This window comes from Rattus rattus, chromosome 7 (assembly GCF_011064425.1).
Source record: "Rattus rattus isolate New Zealand chromosome 7, Rrattus_CSIRO_v1, whole genome shotgun sequence".
Classification (NCBI taxonomy): domain Eukaryota; kingdom Metazoa; phylum Chordata; class Mammalia; order Rodentia; family Muridae; genus Rattus; species Rattus rattus.
This window is the reverse complement of record NC_046160.1, coordinates 29,012,288-29,036,514: the sequence shown is the minus strand read 5'-3', so window position 1 is coordinate 29,036,514 and position 24,227 is coordinate 29,012,288. Positions and strand designations below refer to the sequence as shown.

General features: G+C 53.0%; 1 protein-coding gene across 1 annotated transcript; it reads right to left on the bottom strand.

Annotated features, from left to right (window-relative positions):
* Nucleotides 1–1,678: 1,678 nt before the first annotated feature.
* On the bottom strand, nucleotides 1,679–23,953 carry Sdc1 (syndecan 1). Its single transcript, XM_032909209.1, has 5 exons — nucleotides 23,583–23,953; nucleotides 5,864–5,945; nucleotides 4,529–5,016; nucleotides 3,929–4,064; nucleotides 1,679–3,718 (listed from the first exon to the last, which is right to left on the bottom strand). Exons 1-5 carry the CDS (start codon nucleotides 23,646–23,648, stop codon nucleotides 3,549–3,551), a joined length of 942 nt encoding a protein of 313 aa, XP_032765100.1. The 5' UTR covers nucleotides 23,649–23,953; the 3' UTR covers nucleotides 1,679–3,548.
* Nucleotides 23,954–24,227: the final 274 nt, after the last annotated feature.

Here is a 24,227-nt window from a genome sequence, read left to right as displayed (position 1 = left end):
AACCTCTTGCAGTGCGTGGTAATTCAGACAAGAGACCCCCAACTGGACAATATGCAGAGTTGGAGCAGTCAGATCTAACGAAATGGGATGGGTGTCCTTCTCAAAGCTCTCCCTTCAAGGCTCAGAAGAAACCGAAAGAATGTGAGAGCCAGGGTGGTGGATTGACTCCAGGAAATGACCTCTTGGAGACCCAACAGGGCTGATACACATAGGAACTCAAGAGACTTTGATAGCACACACAGGGCCTGCACAAGTTCAAACCATACAAAAGTCCCAGCAGGGAGAAAGGGAACTGGACACCAAGTCCCAGCTCTTACCGAGAGGCTGTTAGGAAGCGATTTGCAACCCATACCTGCTGGAAATGAAAAATCAACTTTGTCCAGGGAAGTGACACTGTACTGGTCCGTCAACCACACACACCAGAGCAGGCCCCGGGCCAGGAGTAGTTAGCCATGTTTTTGTGTGCTTTATTTATTTATTTACACATTATATAAACTTTTTAAATGAGTGAAAAATAATTTTGTTTATCTCGTTGGGAAGGTTACTCATGAATGCATGTAAAGGTCAGAGGCAACTTGCAGGAGTCTGCTCGCGCTCTCTTTCTCTCTCTCTCTCTCTCTCTCTCTCTCTCTCTCTCTCTCTCTCTCTGTCTCCCCCTCCCACCCCACCCCCACCACCGAAGTGGGTGTTGGGAACAAACTGGTTGTCAAGAATTGATGGCAAGCACCTTTTTACTTACTGAACCATCTTGCTGGTTTTTGGGTTTATTTTTTTGGGGGGGGGCCTGTCGGTTTACTTTGCTTTGCTTTTCAGAGACAAGAGTTTCTCTGTGTAGTCCCTTGCTGTCCTGGAACTCACTTTGTAGACCAGGTGGCCTCAGAGAGAGTTCCACCTCCCTAGTGCTGGAACTAAAGGCGTAAATCACTACTGCCTGACTGCTGGCCCCTCGTTTTTGCTTTTTGAGACAAGATCTCTAAGTTGCCCAAGCTGACCTTGAACTCACTCTTCCAATCACATAAACCTTAAACTGACAAGCTTCCTGCCTAAGCTTAGCAAATTGTTGGGATTACAGGCTCCTGTGTCACCAGGTCCGGCAACCAGTGCTGGTTTTGGAGACTTAAGCATGGGAGAAGAGCGTCACCCGCTAAGCAGGCTGGAACCTGCAGCCCCCGATGTGTCAACAGGCATAATGGTCCTTCTTGCTCTGCACCACCAAGAACATGCCAGGTGTCAGGGCGGACCTGTACCCTGAGACTGAAGGGAGACATCGAGCTGCACCATAATCTGGGGGCTCCTTGTGGTGTCCTATGCTTTTCCAACTTGCCAGTCTTTTACTGACAATTTTCCCTCGATGTGCAGACAATACTTGTAAGCCTGACACACGAGACTGTTTGCTAGTGAAAGGTTGAGAATTGCCCAATAAGCAAACAGAACAAAAACGAATCCTGAAATTCAGAGTCAGCAGAATCCTCCTGACTTCCTAGCTGGAGTGGACGCTATGCACATAGAGGGCTGAACAGGTGCAAAGTCGGAAGTCCTGCCCTGGGGCCTGGGCAAGCATGGCAGAGACTGCTGCTATTTGGTACCAAGCCAGAGCACAGGCCAGTTAGGCTCCCATTCCAAAAACCAGACAGAGTAGGACATGACCAGACCAAAAAGAAACTCAAGTACACCAAAGTGTCTGCTGTCCAAATGGACACGTACCATTTATTGCAATTATATGAATGGCCCCAGCCTGAAACTTGGACACTGTCTCACAAGCCCTCAGTTGAGTGCTGTCTCAGATCTGACCCCACCCCACCCCACATCACATCCAGCCGTACGATCTGGCAGCAAATTCTGGGATGAAACACAGGGCACAGATCTTTTGTCTAGCCGTGTCACTGAGCAGCCTAGCCAGCAGCTGGAACATCGTTGAGCTAAGTAAGCAAGGAGTCCTCAGAAGTGTCCCGGCAACCATGAGGGATGAAGGCTGTCCCAGGTGTCTGCTCTGCAAAGCAAGCTTAGCTGTAGTGACCCCAGGTCAAGATGTGCTAGAGTCCCGATTGCTTAAACCATCTAGAAGAACAGACGTCAGGTCCTGCAGAACCTTGGCTGAACCTACCAACTTCCAAAAGAAGTTTAGCCAAAAGAAAAACAAAACAAAACAAAACAAAACAACAAACCAGCGGAACCCTGGACCCAGGATCCTACCCCTCAGAGGACTGGAGGCACGTAGCCTTGAGCCAAGCCTCTCTGAGCTCCCCGGGTTTGGGCAGAGGCTGGCTACGTCTGTACCACCAGCCCAGAGAATAAGAAGCAGAAACAGTAGAGTTCATAGGACTCCTTTATATTAAAGTTTATTACATCTGCAAAATCTACTGTACAGAACCCATTGGATTAAGTAGCGTTTTGCCAAAAGCAAAAGACTCTCACTCTTTGGGAAACATTTCTGACTCCAGCCTGGGGACAGGGCCACAGGAGCTGAAGGTGAACTTGGTTCTTGATGGAGGAGCCAGTGCCAGCCATACTCAAGATGTGTCTTGTCAACTTCCAGGAGAAAGGGTGACCAGAGTTAGTACCAAAGGTGGGAGAGTCTTGGGACACCCTTGCCACCCCTCCTCCCAAACTCTACAGTCTCCTCCCCTCCATCCCTAGACTAATCTAGGAGGAAGTTCTCACACAGGCTCTTCCAATGTCACAAAGGCCATGGCCCTGAGTCTATGCACACAGGCATGACTGGTCAAGAGGTGGCTACTCCATGGCATCCTGGGCTAGCCAGCCTACTTATGGGCCACCAAAAATGGGGCACCAAACAGATAGTCCATACCCTGTTGCACGCATGAGCGACAAACTCAGAGACAACACACAAACTAAGCCTACGTTTTGGCGTCCGGATTTGGTTCTTCTAGGTTAAAAACAAAAACGAAAACGAAAAAGTCTTATTTAACCCCGATGCGGTCTCCCGAATGTAGATTAGGGAAGCGAGGTGGGGACACCAGTCAACTGACTTGCCTTACCCCAGAAGTAAGGTCTGCTGGGGCTCTAAAACAGAAAAATTAGAGGAAACATGTGCAAAACCAAGTTGTCTAAAGTAGACCTCCCCACAATGAGAAGTGAATTCCAAGGAGCCCTGGACTCCTTCCCTACCACAGCACAGCCAACCCTAATGGTCTCTATGGGTAAGTGCTATGGCGTGTCGGCTGAAGCCCCTCTCCTGTCCTCAGGATCCTCCAGTCACAATAGGCCATCTAGGTCCAAAGCAGTTGGGTCCCCTTTCTGTCCAGAGCGGAGTCTCCTCCCATTTGGAGAAGCCAAGTCAGAAGAGTGGACAACAGGCGTGGCTGTGGTAGAAAGACAAAATGCAAGAAACCCTCTGCACCCAAGCTTCTAGCAGAAGTCAGAGGAGAAGGAATTCCCAGCACACCCTGAGACCGCTCGGGCAGAAGGGTCTGGGTGCAGAGGAGACGGCACAGTGGTGGGGAGGCCAGGGCTTGAAGTTTTTCACAGAAGAGGCAAATGGGAGCCTAGTGAGTGGCAGGGGTTGTGGGGGGAGAACTATTTCCCCGTCAGGCGTAGAACTCTTCCTGCTTGGTGGGTTTCTGGTAGGCACCGCCATTGGCTTGTTTGGGCTCCTCCAAGGAGTAACTGCCTTCGTCCTTCTTCTTCATCCGGTATAGCATGAAAGCCACCAGGCACACAGCAAAGATGAGGCCCACCAGGCCTCCAGCAATGACACCTAGGGAGTGGACAAAGGCAGGCTCGGATCGGTAGCTATACGGGGTCAGTGGCAGTCTCTCCCCAGATGGACAGCACAGGAGGTAGTCTGGATTAGAGTCAACCCTCCTCCTTCCCCAGCCCAAGGCTAATAAAGATGCTGCACCCCAGCAACCCAGGCTACCTCAGAGCCACAACCTGTCTCCTCCTACCCATTTGAAAGAAGACTCACCTCCCAGCACTTCCTTCCTGTCCAAAAGGCCCTGAGAAGCACCTGTGGCCCCTTCATCCACTGGGGACTGATTCCGATGGCCAGGCTCGACACCAGCCACAGCTGTGTTCTCCCCAGATGTTTCAAAGGTGAAGTCCTACAGAAGGGCAGGTTGGGATCAGGTCAAGGCTGGAACCACGGCCACAGTAGCAAACTGTAGCACTGCCCTACCCTGCTGAGATTTCCCCTGCCACCTCATCAGGCATAACCAACCTATGCCAGCATCTGTCACGAAACGTAATCACACTTGGGACCCTGGCCAGCCAAGGCACAGATACCACCTCTAAGGCACAAAGCGCGCATCCTTGTACGCAAATTCCCATGATGGTCTGAGACAGAAAATTCACCCCGGTGTAAGTTTAGGTGGCTTGCTCTTGAATACTAAGGAGCTGCCCACCTACTGATCTTGTAAATCAGTCTGTTTAGGGCAGGAGGAAGGTGGGACCCTTCAGGGTTACCTGTCATTTCAATGAGGACTATACTGTGCATTACAGGACAAAGGACATTAGGCAGCCCAGTACCAGGCAGTAGTGGCCACCCAGGAAATCCAAAGCCACTCACTTGTTCTCCAGAGCCCTCTCCTGCAGGAAGCTGATTGGTAGTTTCATCCTCCACAACCTCTTTGATGACAGAAGTACCTCCATCCTCCACACTTGGAGGCTGATGGTCAGGTTGGCCGGGTGCTGTGGGAGCCAAGGTCTCGTGGAGGCCAGGTTGCACATCCCCGTGGGGATGAGATGTAACAGATGCCTGGGCCGTGGTGGCTCTGGCTGCTGTTGAGGCCTGTTGGGTGACCGGGAGCTGTGTGGTCTCCCTAGGCCTGGTGGTGGCCTCCTTTTCCTTGTCCCGAGCAGTGAAGTCAGGCTCTGCTTCCACGTGGGCCACGGGCTCTCCCTCCTCAGGCTTCTCTCCAGCCGGCAGGATAGAGGTGAGGGTGGCCTCGGTATCCCTGCTGGTGGGTTCTGGAGCTGTGGGCGTAGCTGTCAGGAGCCACACATCCTTCCAAGTGGAAGGTGTCTGCCGTGACAAAGTCATATCTGGCAAAGCACCTGCAGGGTCAGAAGTGGGGGTTGGAGAATGTTAGGGTAGCAGAGGTCTCCAGGTGTCAAGCCTGACATCACTATTCATGCCACATGAGGAGGCTGAGGCCTGAGTCCCCAAGGGTGAACTAGCCAAGGCTGGGCTCGCTTTGAAAATTAGGCCAGAAAAGATGTCCTTTGCAGCTTCACCTGCCTAGGAGTAGCCTGTTCTCTGAACTGTGAGAAAGATCTCAGGAATCTGGGAAGGGATCCTGCTATGAGAATGGCCAAGGCACCAGAGCTGACAGGAGTGTAGCCCAACACGAACTCCTCTTCTACCCTTTTCCCTAAGGCCTAGGGTCCCAAGAATACATGGCTGCATTTGGCCTATCTTCCAAACCTTTGCCCTAGTCCCCTTCCCACCGCTACCTCGACTTCCCTTCTAAGCTCTCCCTACTCTTCTGGGAGACCCCTCTGGCTAGCTTCCACAACCCCCAGGGAACTGGTATCTAGAGATGGAGGTGAGAGCAAATCTATAGCTAGCAGGCTCTGTGCTTCCTGCAGCTCCCAACAGCCTCTGGGGCAAAGTATTCTCATCTCACAGGTGGAGATACCAAGGCTTGGTGGAGCGGAACTCCTCCAAGGGTTGGCTCAAGTGGCCGCCCGTGGCCTGTTGAAGCCACTTCATTTCTCTGAAGGTTTGCCTTAGCGAGCTGCTTGCAGCTGGACACCATTCTTCCCTTTGGCACTGTCCTTCTGACTCCAAGGGCTAAGGATAGCATGGGAAAAGAAGGGGGCTCTTTGAAAGCTAGGTGACTGCCTGCTCACCACTCCAGCCATGATCTATGGCTACCTCAGTGTTCTGGGTCAGTCTTACCTGTGCCTGAGCCAGAGAAGTTGTCTGAGTCATCCCCAGAGCCATCTTGGTCTTCAGGAGGCACATTTGCGGTGACAATTTGCTGAGAAAAGATAAAGGGGTATGAGATGTGTCTTGGTCAATGCCCAGCGTCCCTGGGTTCCTATCCTAAGTAGTTGAAAAGGCTCATCCAGCCATCCCAGCCAAACATGTAGGAAACCACTGCCTGTGGCTCTGGGGTTAGCTCTGGGAAACCCCTGGTCCTCCTCATATGCTCAATGCTGTAACAACAAAGCCTGGTGCCAGGCAGGGAACAAGTGATGAGGACATTGTCCTAACCCCAGGGTGCCCAACCTGGGAACAGAAGCCATGATCTCTGTAAAAGCCATCGATTGATCCTACTATGAGAATCAGGTCAGTGGGGGCTTCTTTCAGCCCCCTCTACCCAACCCCCCAGCCAAACATTCTATTCATTAAAAGTAAAATCAGTGTCCAGCTGAGCTAGACAATGGGGTGTGACACAGAAGTCTCAAGTGTGAGAAGCAGAGCCAGGCCTGGGACGGAGGAATTACCTGTGCTGAAGCAGCTCTGCTCACACAGGGTGGTCCCAGGCCTTGTCCCAAGGCCTGTCCCTTTCAGCCACAGGAAGGACTGTATCCTGGCCTTCCTAGTGAAGAAAGGACAGGGTACCCTTTGGGCTAGGGACAGTGGAAGCTAATTCGAAAAGGCTTCTGCATTAAGGAGGCTCCAGTGAATGGGCAGTAGGCCTGGGATGGGCTCTCCTTGGCAACAGCAGCTGCAGGAATGTGGCCGGCCTTGCCTGCTCCAGCTCCAAGGGGCTGCAGGTGGTGGAGTGCAAACACAGTCCCGCAGGACGTGGACAGGAAGTGGGGCACCGCCCTCAGCACCCCAGGCAGGCTGGGTCCATGGCTGCTCTCAGCACTGGTTCTAAGACACCAAGGGTAAGAGGAAGACCTAGGTAAGCGAGTGACAGAGAAGGAAGATATGGGAGCCCTGTCAGCAATGAAACTAACAGAAATAACCCAGCTCGGTACAGACCATCTTACAAGGCCTCTGCACAGACCAGAACAAAGAATGAACTTTAAAAAAAAACAAAGTGTAACAGGAGGAATCATGCCTTTCCAGCCCTACCACTCAGGGGGACGACATAAAAGATCGCAGTGAATTTGAGGCCAGCTTCATCTACATATGGGTTCTGGGCTAGCCTGAGCTATAAAGAGAGACTTTTGTCTCAACAGAACAGAAAAAGTACACGGTTCAGCTGAAGGCTCCTGACCTCTGAGTGGTGAGACCTCACTTAACCAATTGAGTGGCCTTAGGGATGTCACTACACATCTTACAGCCTCAGTTTCCCCACCTGTAAAATGGTGCCAGCTCGAACACCTGCACTACTGAACAGCCACATTTCTCTACAAGTAAAAAATTGGAAAACAACAACAACAAAAAAACCCAAAATAAAAACAAACAAATAAACAAACAAAAACCATACAGCCTGGTAGGTAAGGAGTGTCTGTGCCCCTTGTTCTAAGTAACAAGTGAGAGCTGCTCATCTTGTGATGGGGGGTTCACAGGTCAGGAGGGTGGCAGACCAGCGTAGGTTGGAGACCAAATTTCAAGAGAAAAGGAGGCAGGGAGGAAACAGCTCACCAGGAGCCCCTACAGAACACTCAGGGTGGCCTAGCTGAAGCTCACCATGGCCCAGGATGCTTGACCCAGGGACCCAGACTCTATTGGCCTCCGTCAGTGGAGTCAGGAGTAGCTGACGGACCCACGGAAGAAAGCTGCAGTTGCATAAACTCTGTCCCTTACCGGGTCAGTTTCACACTTCGAGCAGCCGCGAGGCCGGAAGTACCACTGAACTTCCTTTAGAAGTCAGAACAAAACCAAAAGCAAGCTCTTCTCTCCTGCGACTAAGGTTTTGAGCCTAGACAGGCCCATCTGCAAGGACAGTTGGTTTCACTGTGGCTTCACTCCAGAGAGAGCAGCCACAACTCATCACGGCCCAGACCCAGTGGACCGGTGGTTCTCGCCCTTCCTAATGCCGTGATTTAATACAGCGCCTCGTGCTGCGGTGACTTTTTTGCTATTGCAGAGTTGTAATTTTTGCTACTGTTATGAATCATAATGTAAATATCTAATATGCAGCCCCACCCCCACGCAAAGGGGTCGCGACCCACAGGTTGAGAACTACTGCGGTAGACACTTCGCAGCTCCCTGGGGCCCATCCACAGAGCAGTCAATGCCATCGCTTTATTACACATCAGTCCACATCCTGTATACACTGCCCCAGATGGTACTCCAGATTCCTGTGGTAGCCTTCCCTGTGGCTGCCTCCTTCAGAGATAGAGTAGAGCACCCACCCACCACACAAGGAGTTCATAGCTTCCTCCTCATTCTAGGTCTCAACTCCATTCTCTCCTAACCCACTGACTCCCTCCGTGGGAAGGAAAGCTGGAGATGGGGTAGAGGTCCCAGATCCAACTAAACCAGCCCGAGTCACACAAGTGCAGATCTTGGCCAACATGGGGTAGCCAAGGCTGCAAAGATATACTGAAGTCCAGGCAAGAACACGGCGGCTACCGTCTCTTCCTTCCACAGAGAAGCCCCGAAAGTCAGAAATTCCCCAAAAGGGAGGGCTTCTCTAAAGGCTAGAGAAAACTGGGTCTTCACAGGGAAACAATTTGTTCCCCTGGGTTTGCTCAAGCTTATCCCTTTGTGATCTTGTTTACGCAACAAGCTTCTAGAATAAATCTCGGCTGAAACCAGTAAACCAGGTCCGGGGCAGGGAAAGCGGGGAGCCCCTCCAACCCCTGCTGAGGAAAGAGAAGCAGCTCCCTGAGTGTCCCACCCACCTCCATCCGCAGCTGGGACCTTTCACGATGGCGTCCCAGGTGAGGAGAGAGGAAGAGACTTCAGTCACACAAGAGAAGAAATGGGGGAAGAAAATAGCTCCCTCTGAACCATGACTCCACAGGTCCCAGCCGAAGGAGTGTCTGATGCAACGGTCAGGTCCCATTTAGAACCCTGTGTGTTCCTGAGGGCTCGTAGGGCCCTCTCAGGATCTCTTCTGACCCGGGTCCTTCCAAGATCGTGTGGCCATGGCTTAGAGATGCCTAGGGATAAGAAAAATCCCATCGAGACACCTACCTCCTGCCACTCGGGGAAGTAAAGGTAAGCCAGTCTTACCTTTCACCTCTGCAGGCCTTCAGAAAAGCACCTGCTCACCAAACTAATCAAGGATAGAGAGCAAAGCTGGCACCACGGCTCAGCAGGTAAAGGTGCTTGCCACAGTGGGATCTTGAGATGCAAAGTTTGAACCTGGGGCTCAAGGGAAGCAAAGAAAAGATTCCTATAAGATGCTTGACCTCCTCACGAGTCTGCTGTGGTACACGTACAACACACGGATACAGATATGTATGTACGTATGTGTACACACACACACACACACACACATATATATATATATATATTACCTCATGGTAATAAAGATTTCCATGGTTTGTGCCATCAAACCTGGGGCCACTTAGCTCCCTCCTACTGAAGCACAGAACATGGAAACTGACTGACTTGAAAACCCAAAGTTAGAGGCTTGATTTACCTAGAAGGATCATGGAGGTAGATTCAAGGGGAGTGGACACACGGCAAAAGAAAAAAACCAGTCGACACTTCTGCTTTGGGCATCCCTGGGGCTGTAGAGTAAGGACCCTGGAAAGAAGCCCAAGGCAGGAGCCCAGTCCAGGACCAAGAGGGCACAGGCCTCAGACTCCCCTGGGGCTGGAGAGAATTCTCACCGCTCACTTTGGTTCCTACACCTGCCATGCAGCTCCTCAGGTCCTGCTGAGGTTAGCATCTCCAATAGGTAAGGAACAGCACTTCCAGGGTGAAGGACCTACGCGAGGCCATCAGCCAACAAGTGCCCCCTCACACACGCTGTAGTACATCCTTTCTTCCCCATTCCCCAGGCCTAAGGACCACCTCCCCTGGCCAAGCGCATCTGTTTCAAGGGAAAATGGCCTCGGTGTCTTTACCCCAGCTTCAGCACTAGGAACAAGATGAGTGCTTAGCCCGGCCTAGCAGGCCAGCTGGGTGCCAGGTACTCACTTGGAAGGTACAGAGGTAGCAGCATGGGTCAGGACATGATACAGGAGAGAGTTCACCTATACTTGCAGGCCATTGCCAAACAACGAGTTTGGAGCTGTGGGCAGAGGGAGGGCTGGGATGCTTACAGGCAGCCTGAAGCCACTTCCTGCCAGCACCCACAACCACACTGACTGGAAGGAAGGCCACCCTCTGTGGTAGTCACTGCAATCTGACGGGCCCCACGTCCTGGCTGCCCGAGGCTGAGGCTGGTCTGTACCCCAGCACCTCGTCATGACATCCTGAGTATGAAGACACATCAGCTGTGTCGCAAAAAAAATCATGGTACCAAGGGGCTGTCTCTAAGGCGTTCCGAGATTACTAGCTTTTTGGAGAGAATCCCCACTGCTCCATACCCTGGGAGTCGGCAGCCGCTGGGTACAGAGACCTGTGGCTTCCAGTCAGCACCTTAGGACATTATCACGAAGCTTTACTGACTCCAAGGGGCTGTCTACTTTTCGTTTTCAGGGTAAAACATCTACCTCCAAGCCTGACAACCTGAATCTGACCCCAGGACCCACATGTAGGAGAGAACTGACTTCCTGAAGTTGTCCTCTGACCTCCACGAGCCTTGTCCACGCACACGGATGCGAATACTCACACATACAGAACAACTTGCCACGAAAGAAAAAAAACTTAAGCTCACAGAATTTTGATATTAAATGGATCCCTTCGCTTCAAAACATCTGGACTCATCACCTGGAAACCTGGGGGGTATGAGCTACGTTAAAAATTAGCCTGGTGTTGACCCTAACAGAAACCACAGCGTGTACGTACCCAGTGCCCCATTCCAGGGGCTTCCAGAAGGAGACGTCTCAGAGATTGGGGGTATGAATGGACCACTCACAAGTCTCTAATTTGGGCAGTGCTGGGAAAGAGGCAAAACTGTGGGTTGTCTGAAGCTGCCTGGTGCCATAACAGAACCCCCAGCTTCTGTGGGTGGGAGCCGAGTCATTGAATCAACAAGTCCCATTAGTCACAACATCCAGTGACAAAGAGCTGCTGTTATCAAAGGAGGTGGGTCACAGCCATTCCCAGGCAGCCTGGATCCCAGCTAGTCAGTCCCCCACACACACCTGTTCCGGGAGCCCAGGCTTCAGTCACACGGTCTCTGTCCACTCAGCATGCTACACCAGGAAGTGCAGGGATACATCCCCACCCCCACAGTCACGCCGGGATAAACACCCACCGCTCTTCTCCAACCAAGACTCCATTCCACAGCAAATACCCAGGGGCTTTCAAGCAGGTCCACAGCATGCAAGAGATCTACCCCTATCCCAGTGTCTTGGTCAGACCTGTGGATCTAAAGACTACCGGCTACTGCTCTCACCCTGAGAATCCACAGCTCTGGGGTACTAAGAGCTCTGAGCTACAGCACTCACCTCCCTCTGTACAACTGGGCACATGACCTGAGCATGACATCCAAACTGCCATCTGCATCCAGGGACCCCGAGAACTATCACAATGTCAAATGACACTTCCCCCTCAGGGGCCGCTGTACTTTGAAAGTAGTTACCTGAGGAGGAAAAGCTCCACTCAGAGGAGCCATTCCCTGCAATGGCTAGGAACTCAGGAAGGCAAGACCTCTACTCCTGTTCCCTGACTGAATCCAGTGTTCAAAGTCAAGGCACTAAGAAGCAAAAGAGCTCTGTAAGCCAGCGCCAGGAGCAAAGCATCCTGGGAAGGCTCTAGGTCATTCTTTACTTCTAATGCCTTCACTCTTAGCAGACAAATACTATGGTACCAGGAGGGCCTGCTTCACCAAGGCGAGGAGGGAACATTCAAGCTTCCAAAGGCCCTCAAAGCCACCAAGAAAAGCAAGAACCTCCTTCCTGCCAGAGCCCACCAGGAACAACCTTGTTTTCCCAAGTAGCTGGCTTCCCAGCCTACACACTAGCTGCCCCACTGTGTAACCTGACTGACGTCAGTGGGAAGATACTGACTCTACTGAGCTACCCCAAGGGCTCCAAAGGTAGGCCTCCGGGGCAGCTGTCCTCCTAGGTCTCCAGGAGGGCAGGGCGGACAGGAGAGAATGCGGCTATCCTGGTAGCTCTCAACTTGTATCCTGTGTCCTACAGCCTAGGGGTCTTGACCGCTCTCATTCCCATAGTCACCTTTTCTTCCAGTCCTAGCTGAAATGCTGGGTGGATTTTTCCAGAAGCTTCTCCAACAAGGCTCTCTGGGGCAGTCCGAGACCTAACTCAACTACCTCTACACTGGGTGTCTGGGCAGCTCCCTCTTTGTCTCTGTACCCCTCGTGCTGGTGGGGAATGAAGTGACCTGAGTGGATAATTCTTTTATGGTGTTCACAGTGTGTGCTGATAGGTGACCAGAGATTCATGCTGGGGTGAGGCCCCGCTTTTCTCCCAGGGAGCTGAGAAACTGTAAGGAGGCCTCAGGACCCAGAAACCCCTTCCTATAAGCCACCTCCAGAAGGGAGGACCCCCATTGGTGCCTTCAGGCAACACCCAAATTTCCGGCTGACAGGCACCGTGATTTATCAACTTTCTCTCTCTCCACCAAGAATCAAGCTGGGACCTGCAGAGAAGTGGCTGGTGACCCAGCAGGCAGTGAATAAGAGGCCCAGCCCAGGGTGGGGCCAAGGTGAGGACAACACAGGTAAAGAGAACTGTTAGCTGCCTAGCTGGGGAGCACAGGACCCAAAAAACACCTCCAAGGCCCAGACCCTGGTAGCACTTCCACTGAGACGGTCAATTTCCCAAAGTGCCCCGGGAGACACAGATCACCCACATCCCCCACCTCAGCCATCCCTCCTGCTGCTCCATGGTCCCTGTATGTCTTGGGGATTCTTGGGAATGGGCTGAGTGTTAAGACAGTATCTTTTCTAGGTTTTAATAACTGTTTTTGTTTGGTTGGTTTTTTGTTTGTTTGTTTGTTTTTTGGGTTTTTTTTTTTTTTTTTTTTTTTTTTGCATTCCCTGTTAGTTTAACACCAGATGGCCAACCAAAGTCAATGCCACAACCATGTCGGCCAGCGCCAGCAAATTTGCCTGTACCATTCCTCCAATCTCCATACCCACTACAGGTCAGTGTCCCATGAGTACCCAAATGCCCACACCTCCTGATGGGGTTGGCATCTGCCCTGCAACCCACATGCCAGGACTAGTCTCTGAGCAGGCTCAGCTGAGAGTTGGGTGTGGAATTGGAGCTGGAAGACCAGTTCCTCGGCAGCTCCCCCCTGCCAGAACCCAGCCAGGACAGGCAGGGCGGGATTTCAGGCAATGTGGAGCAAGGGCACCTGGTCCTGGCCCAGGCCCAGCCTTTTGCTAGGCACTGCTCCTGGAGGGAACCAGATAGGACTCATTCCCCCAGATTTGCCAAGCCAACTCTCTTCAAATCCTTTGGGCCTGACCAGCTGGACGTACCACGGGAAAATGAGAAGATCCGATATAGTGGAAATATATGTCTTATAATCTGGACTACTATACCATAGGACTTTTTACAGAATGATAGCAAGTGGGCATCCAGGGCCCAGCCCACAGCTTTGTTCTCTGGCTGGGAGCTCTGATTCACCTTTAAGGGACAAAAAGATACAGTGGCTGGCAGCAAAGCATTATGGGCCAGAGGACTGCTGGAGATGCCCAGAATCAAGGTGTCTCTGGGAAATAGCCTGTGAAGATTGAAGGGACAGCAAGCCATTCTTGCATTGTCCTCCCAACCCCCATCATGCTGACCCCACACTATCCTAAAAAGAAGCGAAGGGTCTCCTCAGTTTCTTTTGGGCATATATCTTGCTGGTCAGAGCCAAGGGACTTGAAGAGAGGTGGCTGACAAGTCTGGGGGATAGATCTTGTCTGGAGCAATATAGGAACCCCACCATTCTTGCTTCTGGGATATAAACTCCTAGTCTGTCAGTACCCCCCAAACTGCTACCTAGCTGATTCTAGACTCAGTGGGGCATGGGGCCTGACGTGTATGACACAGAAACTTCTCATGGCCATTCTGTCCCTGAACTGGCTAAATAAAGAATCCCCAAGTTTCACTGAAGCAGAAACTACAGCTTTCAACACACCTGCACCAGCCAGAGCTCCAGCTGTGAGGCTGGGGACAGGGCTCTATCTCTGATCACCAAATCTCTCTTCTTAGTGTCCCTGTGGTTGTGCGATACCCTTTTGAAAATTAAAGTGCCCGTGGGAGGGGCTGAGGGGTGCTAATCAGTCACATTAGAGCATAAATCTGTTTCCTATGGGGGAGCGGCTAATTCTGGAACCGGGGACCTGCAGTTGGGTAGGGGCCACAACAGATGGAAAAAAGATTATAAAGGGACTAGAAAATACAAAGAACAAATTTCTTTAACCTCTCTCAGAATGCAGGTGACAGTAATACCACCCCTAGGAAATAGACTTAATGTCCTCTTACCCCTTGAACTACAAGATGCCTGTGCATCTTGAAAAGGCACCAAGGCCACTGGGAAGCAAACAGAAAAACATGCTGGGAGTGGTCCCACAGCAGGGTGGGCTAGCCTGAGGTGTCACTCAGAGGAGGCAGTTTTTGAAAAGGTGAGTGGGTTTCTCAGTTCCTGGGGTGGACAGAGCCCACACAGGAACAAAACAGTATAGGCCCTTTCTCTGACATCTCACAGTCTAGATAAACTGGAGGCCTGCACAACTCCACCACAGAGGTGGCTTAAAGGGAAATGGGGGCAGGACCCAGCAGTCTAGTCCTAGAGCCAGTACTGAGTAAGAGAAGCTAAGGACTTGGACCCAGGTTGTAGAGCACTGGAAGCATAGGAGTGGTGGGTCTAGACCTTAGGAAATCAGCCATTCCAGCCACTACTTGTTGAGTAATGTGCCAGGTACCGGTCGGAGCACTTTCTCTGTATTGGCTAACTTATCTTCAAAACCACGTTCAGACCGTAGGGCCATCTTGCAGATGTAGAAATAGAGGCAAAGGGGACAGTCCCTTGTTTAAGGGCACATGCCCATCAGAGTGGAGAGACACCAGGCAGGTGTGCTCTATCAGACCCCAGCCACCATCACAGCCCAACCCAGAGTAGCCATCACTGTCGCTGAGTGGGGCAGGGCAGGGGCTCACACCCACCTTGCACTCTGATCCAGCTATGTTGGTGTCTATAGAAAAACCTGCTTCCTCTCAGGGTAACCCTCAGTCAGAAGGTCCAGGCACAGGCTATGGTGCCCTACAACTGAAACTCTGCTCTCCGAGCCCCCACCCAGGTGGCCCGGGTGTCTAGTTTTCCCTTTTGCCAGCCCAGCCCACACTGCCCAGGCCAGGATCCAGTCTCATACAGAGGCTTTGTGGAGATGAATGTCTGGTCTGCCAGGAAAGGCTTAGACTTCTGTGGAAGGCCAAAAGGCATGTTTGTAGACTCTATGACATCAACACTAAGTACTGGGGCAAGACCAGAAGGGCCATTCACATGAAGACTCGGTACCCTCCTACTCAGGCCCAGCCACTGCGGGGCGGGGGGTGGGGGGCTGCACACAGTAGGCCATGCTTATACTCTTAAGAGACTTGCTCCAGTCAAAGAGAGCCTGAACCACTCCACGTACTACTTCATTAATCTTTTCAAAAGCCCTTCTAGGCAGGATATGAGGAACCCCATTTCACAGGTGAGGAAACAGGCCTAGGACTAAAAGGTTAGGTGCAAAAATTACATAAAAACCGATAGAGCCGGCATGTGGTCCAGGTGGGCCAGATTCTCCGCCATACTTCTCTCTAGCCTAATCTGGGTTTCCATCAGCCAAGATGAACTAGCCAGCTAACATGCTAGGAGCCCCTTACTCAAGCCCTGAAGATTTGAGTTAGCTTGGACTCTCGAAGGTAGGCTGACTCAGACGTCCATGGGAAGATGGGTGGCTAGTACGCCCAGCCTGCTCTGTCTCAGGCTCATCGATGGTGTCCTCACGACCATTTCTGGGACCCTACAATCCAGGCCTGCCTTCTCCTGGGCGTGGGAGGACAGAAGGAACACCGTGCCCACTTGGAATGCCCTGGATCCCCTTCAGCTATGCCTTTGGAGCACGCAAGGGCAGGGAGGTGGGACAGAACCCAGAGACTACGGCAGCCTACAGACGACAGCCTATAGACCACAGCCTACAGAGCGAGCGTAGGGGCCAGAAGCAAGGGCTCCATTCCCTCCCCAACATGCCATTCTAGGAGAGATGTGATCCCAACACTGCACCCTCAGCCCATACCTACACACCCCCGCAGTGTCTGTCCTCTGGGAGAAGCTGGAGTGACATCAACCTCCACAGTGGTCTCATAGACTCCACAGACACTCTACCTCTGGGGCCCATATGAGTTCCCCATATCCACTGGAACTCTCTTAAGAGAGGGCACCTCTGAGGCCTGGGCGTTTCTGCTTATACTTCCTGATGCCCTCCCTACCTGTGGGACTTGTCCACGCACTCCCCAATACCCAGGAAGCCTGCAAGTCTAAAGCATCAAACACGCCTGTTTCGCAGTCTAGGCTCCCGACTGGATTCTATGGTTTTGCAGAATCTGAGGTAAAACCCTCCAGGTGGTTGGGAAGAGACAGCTGGGGGCTGGATCACTAATGCCCTTCACCGTCACTTTCTCTGGTCTGGCTTCATGGGCCTACTCCAAGGATGGGCACTCAGTGCATTCCCTGCACCCCCAGCAGGAACTCTAGGCAGGTTGGCAGCTAAGACAGATTCCTCCTGGGACAGCAGAGACACATGAGACACCCACAAGTCCCCATGACACAGCCAGGACGTGACGAACACCTGAAGTCATGAGCTCCCTTTGCCTCTCAGCACCCCCCCCAGCCTGTCTTGTCTCACCACCCTGCCCTACCTCATGCCAGTGGGTGCCAGTGGGTCAAGGTGGGCTGGGCGAGCCTCCAGGGAGGACTCATGGGGCCTGGCATCGTGACTCAGCTGATGAACACAGCGATAAACACGCCCACCTGCCCACTGCCCCAACCTGCCCGGCACTGCTTTCATTCCTGCTGATGAGCGGACCTTGGGGAGGGTGCCAGGATGCCTGGGTGTGGGTGCAGAGAACATCACCTGGCCTCCACCCCCAGCCTGACCTTGCCCAGAGGCCTCATCCAGCCTGGTTCCCACAATGAATGCCAAGGGCACTGATCTGAAAACCTGCCTCACCCCCACCTCCAGAATGGTCTAATTCTGAGACCCTTGGAGCAGTCGGTTCTCCCTGCTTAGTCTCCAGAAGGAATAAAGAGAAACCAAAAGAAGCTTGTGAAGCCCTGCAAGTCACCTTCAACATCCCAGGCCAGCTCAGGACTTCTAGAAACGGAGGACCCTGAGCAGATTTCACAGGCCCAGAGGATCAACTACTTACCCGGGGCCACAAGAAGTCAGGGACCAAGCTAGGACAAAAGAAAGAGTAATTTGTGCAGGAGTCTAAGGCCGGGATACAAAGAGCACCAGACCTGTAGTTAGGAAGGGGGAAGTCACCAAGAAGGAAAGGGAGGTAGCTGTTTCCCAGGTTTCCCAGATGCTTCCACTGCTGCAGACGTCAAAGGGAAGTCAGGCAGGGTGAGATCGCCAGGGCTACGAATGCTGAAGCCAGCAGGACTGCAGCCCCTGAGCACGCCTGTGTACCTGAGTGCACACACGGTTGCAGGCCTCAGGTGAGTCACTGAGCAGAACTTTTCCCAGGGCTGGAGGCCAGAGGAACATATCCTCTCTATATAATTAGGCAGCCCACAAAGTCATAAACAGTAGGAGATGGGAGACCCTTGAGAGGCTCCCAGAGGAGCCACCTCTAGAGGCCTCTGAGTCCCAGAGTCAGCAGGAAAGAGACCTGAGCAAATCTCCAAAAGGAGTGCTAGACCGCCACCCTGCCACCACACCACCACACCCGCCTGTCACTGGTCCAGAGATTCCCTACTGAGCTCTCTCCAAGTCCTGCTAAACTTGCCTCTGCTTGTAGGCTCCACCAGACCTGACTCCCCAAACACACAGCTTACGGCAGGATGTCCCGCCTCCAATACCCACCCCGGGTCAGGGTTTCTCCAGCATCGACAAAGGTTAGTAACCTGGGAAGCTCTTGTAGAGCAGACAACAGCATTCCACACAGGCAAAGCTAGTCCCAGAGCTCACCGTGCAGGGACTTCCAGCATCCATCTGGAGCTGAATTGGCACCAAGTTCAGGGTCTCACTCCGAGAGCCTAGTCTTACAGTCTGTACCTGAAGCTACCTGCTTATGTTAAAAGGACAAACAAATGCCCGTGCACTTTGGCAGTTGTCAGGGCATTCCTGTCATACTCAGGACAACAGAAGGTTCTAGAAGGTTCATTCCCACCTAAAACCCAGCCTCTCCTGGAATAGCCAAGAGGGATATGACGCCATGCTGACACTCTGCTCCAGGGCACAAGGTCCTGGAGGTGAAAATACTTTCTACAGACTTCCTGTTCCAATAGCTTCCCTCTGCACACACTAAGGCAGGCTCTCAGGGGGAAATTTTAAAAACCTAACACTTCAAAACCAGATTGAAGGGGGGGGAGGCAATTAGGAAACAGTATACTACGTGTGCGCTTTGGGACTAGAAATAATTTAATGTCCACAATGTCCGCCTAGCACACCCTTCCACTGGAGACAGCCAGGGGAGAGCACAGCTTAGAAGCCAGGAGTCTTGTATCCCAAGCTACCCACTTGTGGCCTTGAAGCCCACCTCCCAGGGCTTACAAAACTCTACCAACATCTATAGGTATATCCCCCGAGCTCAAGATTAAAGACGGCATAAGCTGGGTACCACATTGGGGGGATAAAGGGGGAGTGCAGCAGGCAGGCACCGCCCAAGACAGGTTCCTCAGTAGTCAGTTAATAGTGTGTGAACTTTACGTAGCCCCAGGTGCCCACTACCCACTGTCAGGACCCCACTGCTGTCGACTGAGTTCAGCTTTCAACAAGTAGCTCTTACCTGTACCCAAGCAACCACCAGGTACACACAGCCACAGCCCAGGGTGTTGCCCAATACCCAAAGGCACAGTGTAGGCCACAGGCCAGCTAAACTGCTACTCCGTGCAAAATGCTCACAACCAGGAGTGTCCAAGGAAGATCTGCAAACTCCAGGCAGGCCTTCCCAGGATTCAACCAGCCCCCATGCACAAGCTTCTTGGCTGTGGTAGATATTTGACAACTCTACAGTATATTCACACACATACATAGACGTAAACATACATGAGCATTGGAGCACACAGGTGAGCATGAGCACACACAAGCATGCACAAACATGTGCAGTTGTGTGCACGCATGCACTCAAGAGATGAGGCAATGATATAGACCATAAAGGCTTAGGAGGAAAAGCTAAGTAGGTCTGTAGCAAAAGTAACAGGGCCCCTTCCCCCACCCCCAACAGGCAACCCATAAACGTTAACCCTAACTATTACCAACAGCCAGCTTCCATTGCAGAGTACTTTCGCACCATCTCTCATGAAATGAATATGCAAATGAAAGAATGAGGGCAGAAAGAACCGGTGTGGTGATGTCTGTTCTACAGATGGGGACAAGAGTTGGAAGTGAGTCACTTGAGAAAGCATAGTAAATCGGTGGCAGGGCTGAGCTTCCGTAGGAGGCTCTGCTCGACCCAGTGCTGCTTCTGCTGTTTCTACATAAGGGTGTTAGACTATGTAGAACGCGAACTAAAACTCACACTGAAGAGATGGAGAAAGGACCGAACCCAAGAGTCCCAGTCAAGGATTAAGAGTTCAGCTACATACGGTGGCTTGCGTCTGTAATTTCAGTACTTTGGAAGCTGAAACGGGAAAATTGCTAAGAGTTCAAGGACAGGTTAGACTACAGAGTGAAGATCGGTCTCAAAACAAAAACCAACAGCCTGCAATTATCAGTATAGACAGTGAGCTAGTCTTGTCAGTCCAGGGTAGCTGGAGCCGGTACGTCACCGAAGAGAAGAGACTGCCGAACTGGAACTCAAGCTCGTGTGTGTTTCTTGGAATTGTGTGCATCTGACACTGAGGGCGTTCTCTAGGCTCTTCACCTGGCCAATTCCTCTTCATCTCTCTAGGACCAGGACAGTGGGGTTGGTAGCGCCCTGACACACACACACACACACACACACACACACACACACACACACAAACACACACAGCAGTGGTCTCAACAGAGATTCCTAAGGGACATCAAATTCACACAGTCTGAGAGCTACTCAAAGGTGAGACCTTTGTGTTTGTAAGAATTGTAACCAATCTGATTTGCTTTTCCAGTCTGATAAAGGAAATAAGTTAGAATTGAACAGAAAAGCTGCCACGCTCGGCCACACCAGTGTCAACCCTGGCTGCCACAGACTGAGAAGAAAAAGAGAAGCTTAGAATTCAAACCGCCAGGCACTGGGACACAGTGCTCTTCGAGTCACCAAGAACTCGGAGACTGCCTGCCCTGGTGCCATACAAGGAGGAGGGCCCAGCATCAGGAGGGAATAAATACACCTGGCATCTTCTTGTTGAGGATAACGAAAGGAAATAAGGGTTTCAGAATCCTGCTGACTACTTTGTAAAAGTGGGGCACGCTGGCACACTCCTTTAGGCCCAGCACGGAAAGTCAGAGGTAGGTGCATCTCTGAATTTGAGGCCAGCCTGGTCTACATATTGAGTTCCAGGACAACCAGGGCTACACAGAGAAACCCTGTCTCAAAACAAAACAAGGATACTTTATAAGGAGTCGATTTTGAATTCACTGGAAAAAAAAAAAAAAGTCTGGCTACCATGATACATTCTCAAAGGACTTCAGGAATCCAAAATTTTGCTGCAGCAAAGAGGGGGGAGGGGGAATCTAGAAAGCACTGAAAAAAGAAAAACCTTTCCCATCATTCTTTCCAGTCCCTTCTCCCCACCAATGTGTGTTAATGAGGTTTTATTGGGGCCCATCAAGAGCCACAGGTAGGTTACAACCAGCTCCACCCTCCCCGGAGAGCCAAAGCCAGCAGTGACATCATGCGAGCCCAGTGCCTCTCCCTCCCTCCCCCTCCCCCGCCCCCATTCTGCCAGACCTCAGGGGAAGTGTCTATACTAGTTCAAATGATTACGGTAAGGGAGAGGAAAGAAAGGGAACAAATAGCAAGTCACTATTCCAGAGCAAATAACCATTTCTCCTAGTCTATATAGGAGAAACAAAAGACAGGACACACACACACTGAGGGACACTTTAGACAGACCTGTTTCAGTCTCTGGGGAGAAGTTGCTGGCAGCCTCTGGTCCCAGCAGCCTCCCGTTGCCCATTCAAAGGCAGGCACCCAAGTGCACCCCCTCTCTCACTGGTCCCCAGGGCTGTTCTGACCTGCTTCCCACAGGAGCTTAGAGAGCCCTGAGAAGGGGACCAGCTCTCTGGCAACCTGTGGGTATGTGGTGCTCCCATTTTAAGTAAATCCCAGCCGCCTCCATTTTTCAGGAAAAGGGGAAGTTCTGAATAAGTCCTCACTCTTACCCACCCACTTTTCACCAAACATGGATTTTTTTTTTTAAGTGGAAGAGATAAAACAAACCAAACTTAATAAAAAAAAATATAACAAAACTAACATTTTTGCCTCCAAGTGGGAGTCTGGTCCCAACAGTCAGGAAGTGACCTGGGGGCTCAGCTCAACTTCTTCCTTCAGGAAGCCTTCCATTGAGAGAATTCTACTTCCTACACCTTGTGTCTCCCTAGAGGGGTCAACCTCCCAGGCCAGCACACAGGAAATTCCCGGAAACACAGTCCATAAAGAATCGCCACCTCCAGTTTTATTAATGAGTGCTTGAGGGGCCTGGGTCACAGGAATATCTGCCTTTAGAGACACCAGGAAAGAGATCACCACACCTTTCCAGATCCTGGCTGGAAAGAAATTCAGTGCTGCATCTGTACTGCCCCAGTGAGGCCTCGTGTTGGGCCTGGAGAATAGAGCGGGAGGTAATGCCAGGCGGGCCAGGGAGGCATGCCAAGTGGCTCCACTTTCTTCTCCACAGTGGTAACTATGATTCCAGGCATAATCTGAGTCCCACAGAAACCACAACCCTCAAGAACAATTTCTTGAACCTTAAAGCCAGGAGTGCACCAGAGACTCAGTTCGGAATTCATTTCCCTCCCTGATTTGGCGCCCCATGGGCTCCAGAGTGATGGAGAGAGCACAAACCACCTGGCAAGGAGCGAAGGCAATGCCCATTAGCAGTGACTGGGGACGTGTCCAGGTGCCACTTTATTTGTACACGACCTTGGTATCTACCGGCGCTCAACTCTCCTTCCCTGTGCACGTGTCTGCCTTTGCCAGGACTATCGAAGTTAAGCAGACCAGATGTGGCGGTGGGAGACTGCCACTTCCGGAAGGGATAAAGCCTGAGGCTCCGCACCTCGCCTCTGCCTCCCAGGGCTTGGGCAAAGCCGCCAGTGGAAAGGACCCCCGGGACTCCACGGCGGGCGCGGGGGGATAGGGGCGTGGACACCCGGAGGACAGCGCTGACACCTGGCGGCGACCCAGGACCCGGCCCACGTCAAGGACCGGCGCTGCGGGGCGGTTCCCAGGGAAGGGTTACAGGGGCCGAGAACAAAGCGCCCCCGTTGGGGAAGGCGGGCTAGCGGACGGCGGCTGGGGCGGGAGAGCACCTTCTGGGGTACCCTCGACAAGCTCTTTGTCGGCCAAGTCGCTGATTAGATAGACCGACCCCCGCCAAAGGTGGATGGCTGCATCCTACCCAGAAGCCTCCCCCCACCAGTCGCCAGCTCCACGTTCGTCCCTCTTTCCCCGCGGCCCTACTGGGCGGGCCAAGGGACCCGCCTTCCCTACGCGCGGCTTCAGCACAAAGCCGAGTCGGGGGAGGGGAAGAGCCGTACCGGGGTCCACTCGCGGGGAGGGTCCCCCGCGCGGGCCATGCAGAGGAGGCCCTCCGGGGGACAACACAACTTCAGCGACCCCCAAAGTTGGGTTCTTAGGGTCCTTAGCGTGGTGAAGCCAACTTCCCGGAACCTCCCGCTGCCAGCTCGGCCGGGCTCACCTGGGACAGCCAGAGAAAAGCCCAAGGTCCCCGCGCCACCCTCTTGTGTCCCAAGAACAGCCTTAATCCCGTCCCTCCGGCAACACCGCACGTCAGCCCCCCTCCCGTTCCCGCGTCGGCTCCGCTGAGCCCAAACTTGCCCCGGTGCAAAGGACCGAGCGCCCGGGCTCTGCGGCGCTGGGTGTGCAGACTGCAGTCTGGTTTGAATTAGGGTCTATGGAAAAGGCATTGTGGCCATGGCCACTGCATCCCTCCGGGACACTGGCGGAGACCAGGCCGCTGAAATGGCCAGCGAGACAGCAACGGGAGAGAGCAACTCCAGGCGCCGCCTAAGGCCGGCGGACTCAGACCCATGTGGAGTCGTTTTACTTAATTGAGAGCGGAGAACCAAGGGAGGTTCCACTCTGCGGGACGCCGGGACCTCGAGCTGTGGGACCCTCGTGGCACCCACGGACCGTGGAGGAACTGGAACAGGAGTCCTCATTTAAGGGCTCACCATCCCTGGATCCGCCAGGCAGCGCGGGAAGAAGTCCCCGCTCCCCTCCCCCTCCACGTGCTGCCGCCTGCATGGCATCGGCGAGTGGCGAGTCCCGGCTTCCCGCCGCCTTCTAGTCCTGCCCCGGGCCACACTCACCGGGAGGGCAGGCTGCAGGCGCAGCGCCAGCGCGCAGAGCCAAAGCCAGAGCGCCGCACGTCTCATGCTGCCCGGACCGGCGGCGGGAGCTCGGCGGGCTATGTGGGTCGGAGTTGCCGGTTGCACGGAGCTCCGGGCAGGCTCTGCTGATTGCTCTGCGCTTCGCTATCCCGGACTCCTGCCCGGCGTGCTGCTGTCCCGAGCGAGGGCTGCAGGTTCCGTCGGCTGGAGTCAGCTCTCGACTGCCAGATTCCTTCCTCAGCGCCAGGCTCTGTCTCCTCTAGCCCGCACCTCTCCCGCCGAGCTCCGCCTTATAATAAACCCACAGGCTCTTTGCCGTTGCAAAACTAACCGCCCACCCCCAACTCCGCGGGCCTGGGTAGTCCCAATCTCCTCCCCTAGGGCTCCGCCCTCTGGCCTGCCCCGCCCCTCGGAGCGCCCCACCCCCGGGAATCCAGCCACACCCCCTTCTACGCCTCCTAGGATCGAAGCCCACCCTACTCTTTAGCTCCTACGGGTCTGAGCCCCATCTTCCTCCCCTGAGCAATCTGTGATTCCCGCGTCGCACCTTCCTTGATGCGTGGCTGATGCGTGGAGACCCAGGTGCGCTCGCTACTAGGACCTAGTCCGGAGTTCCGAGGCACT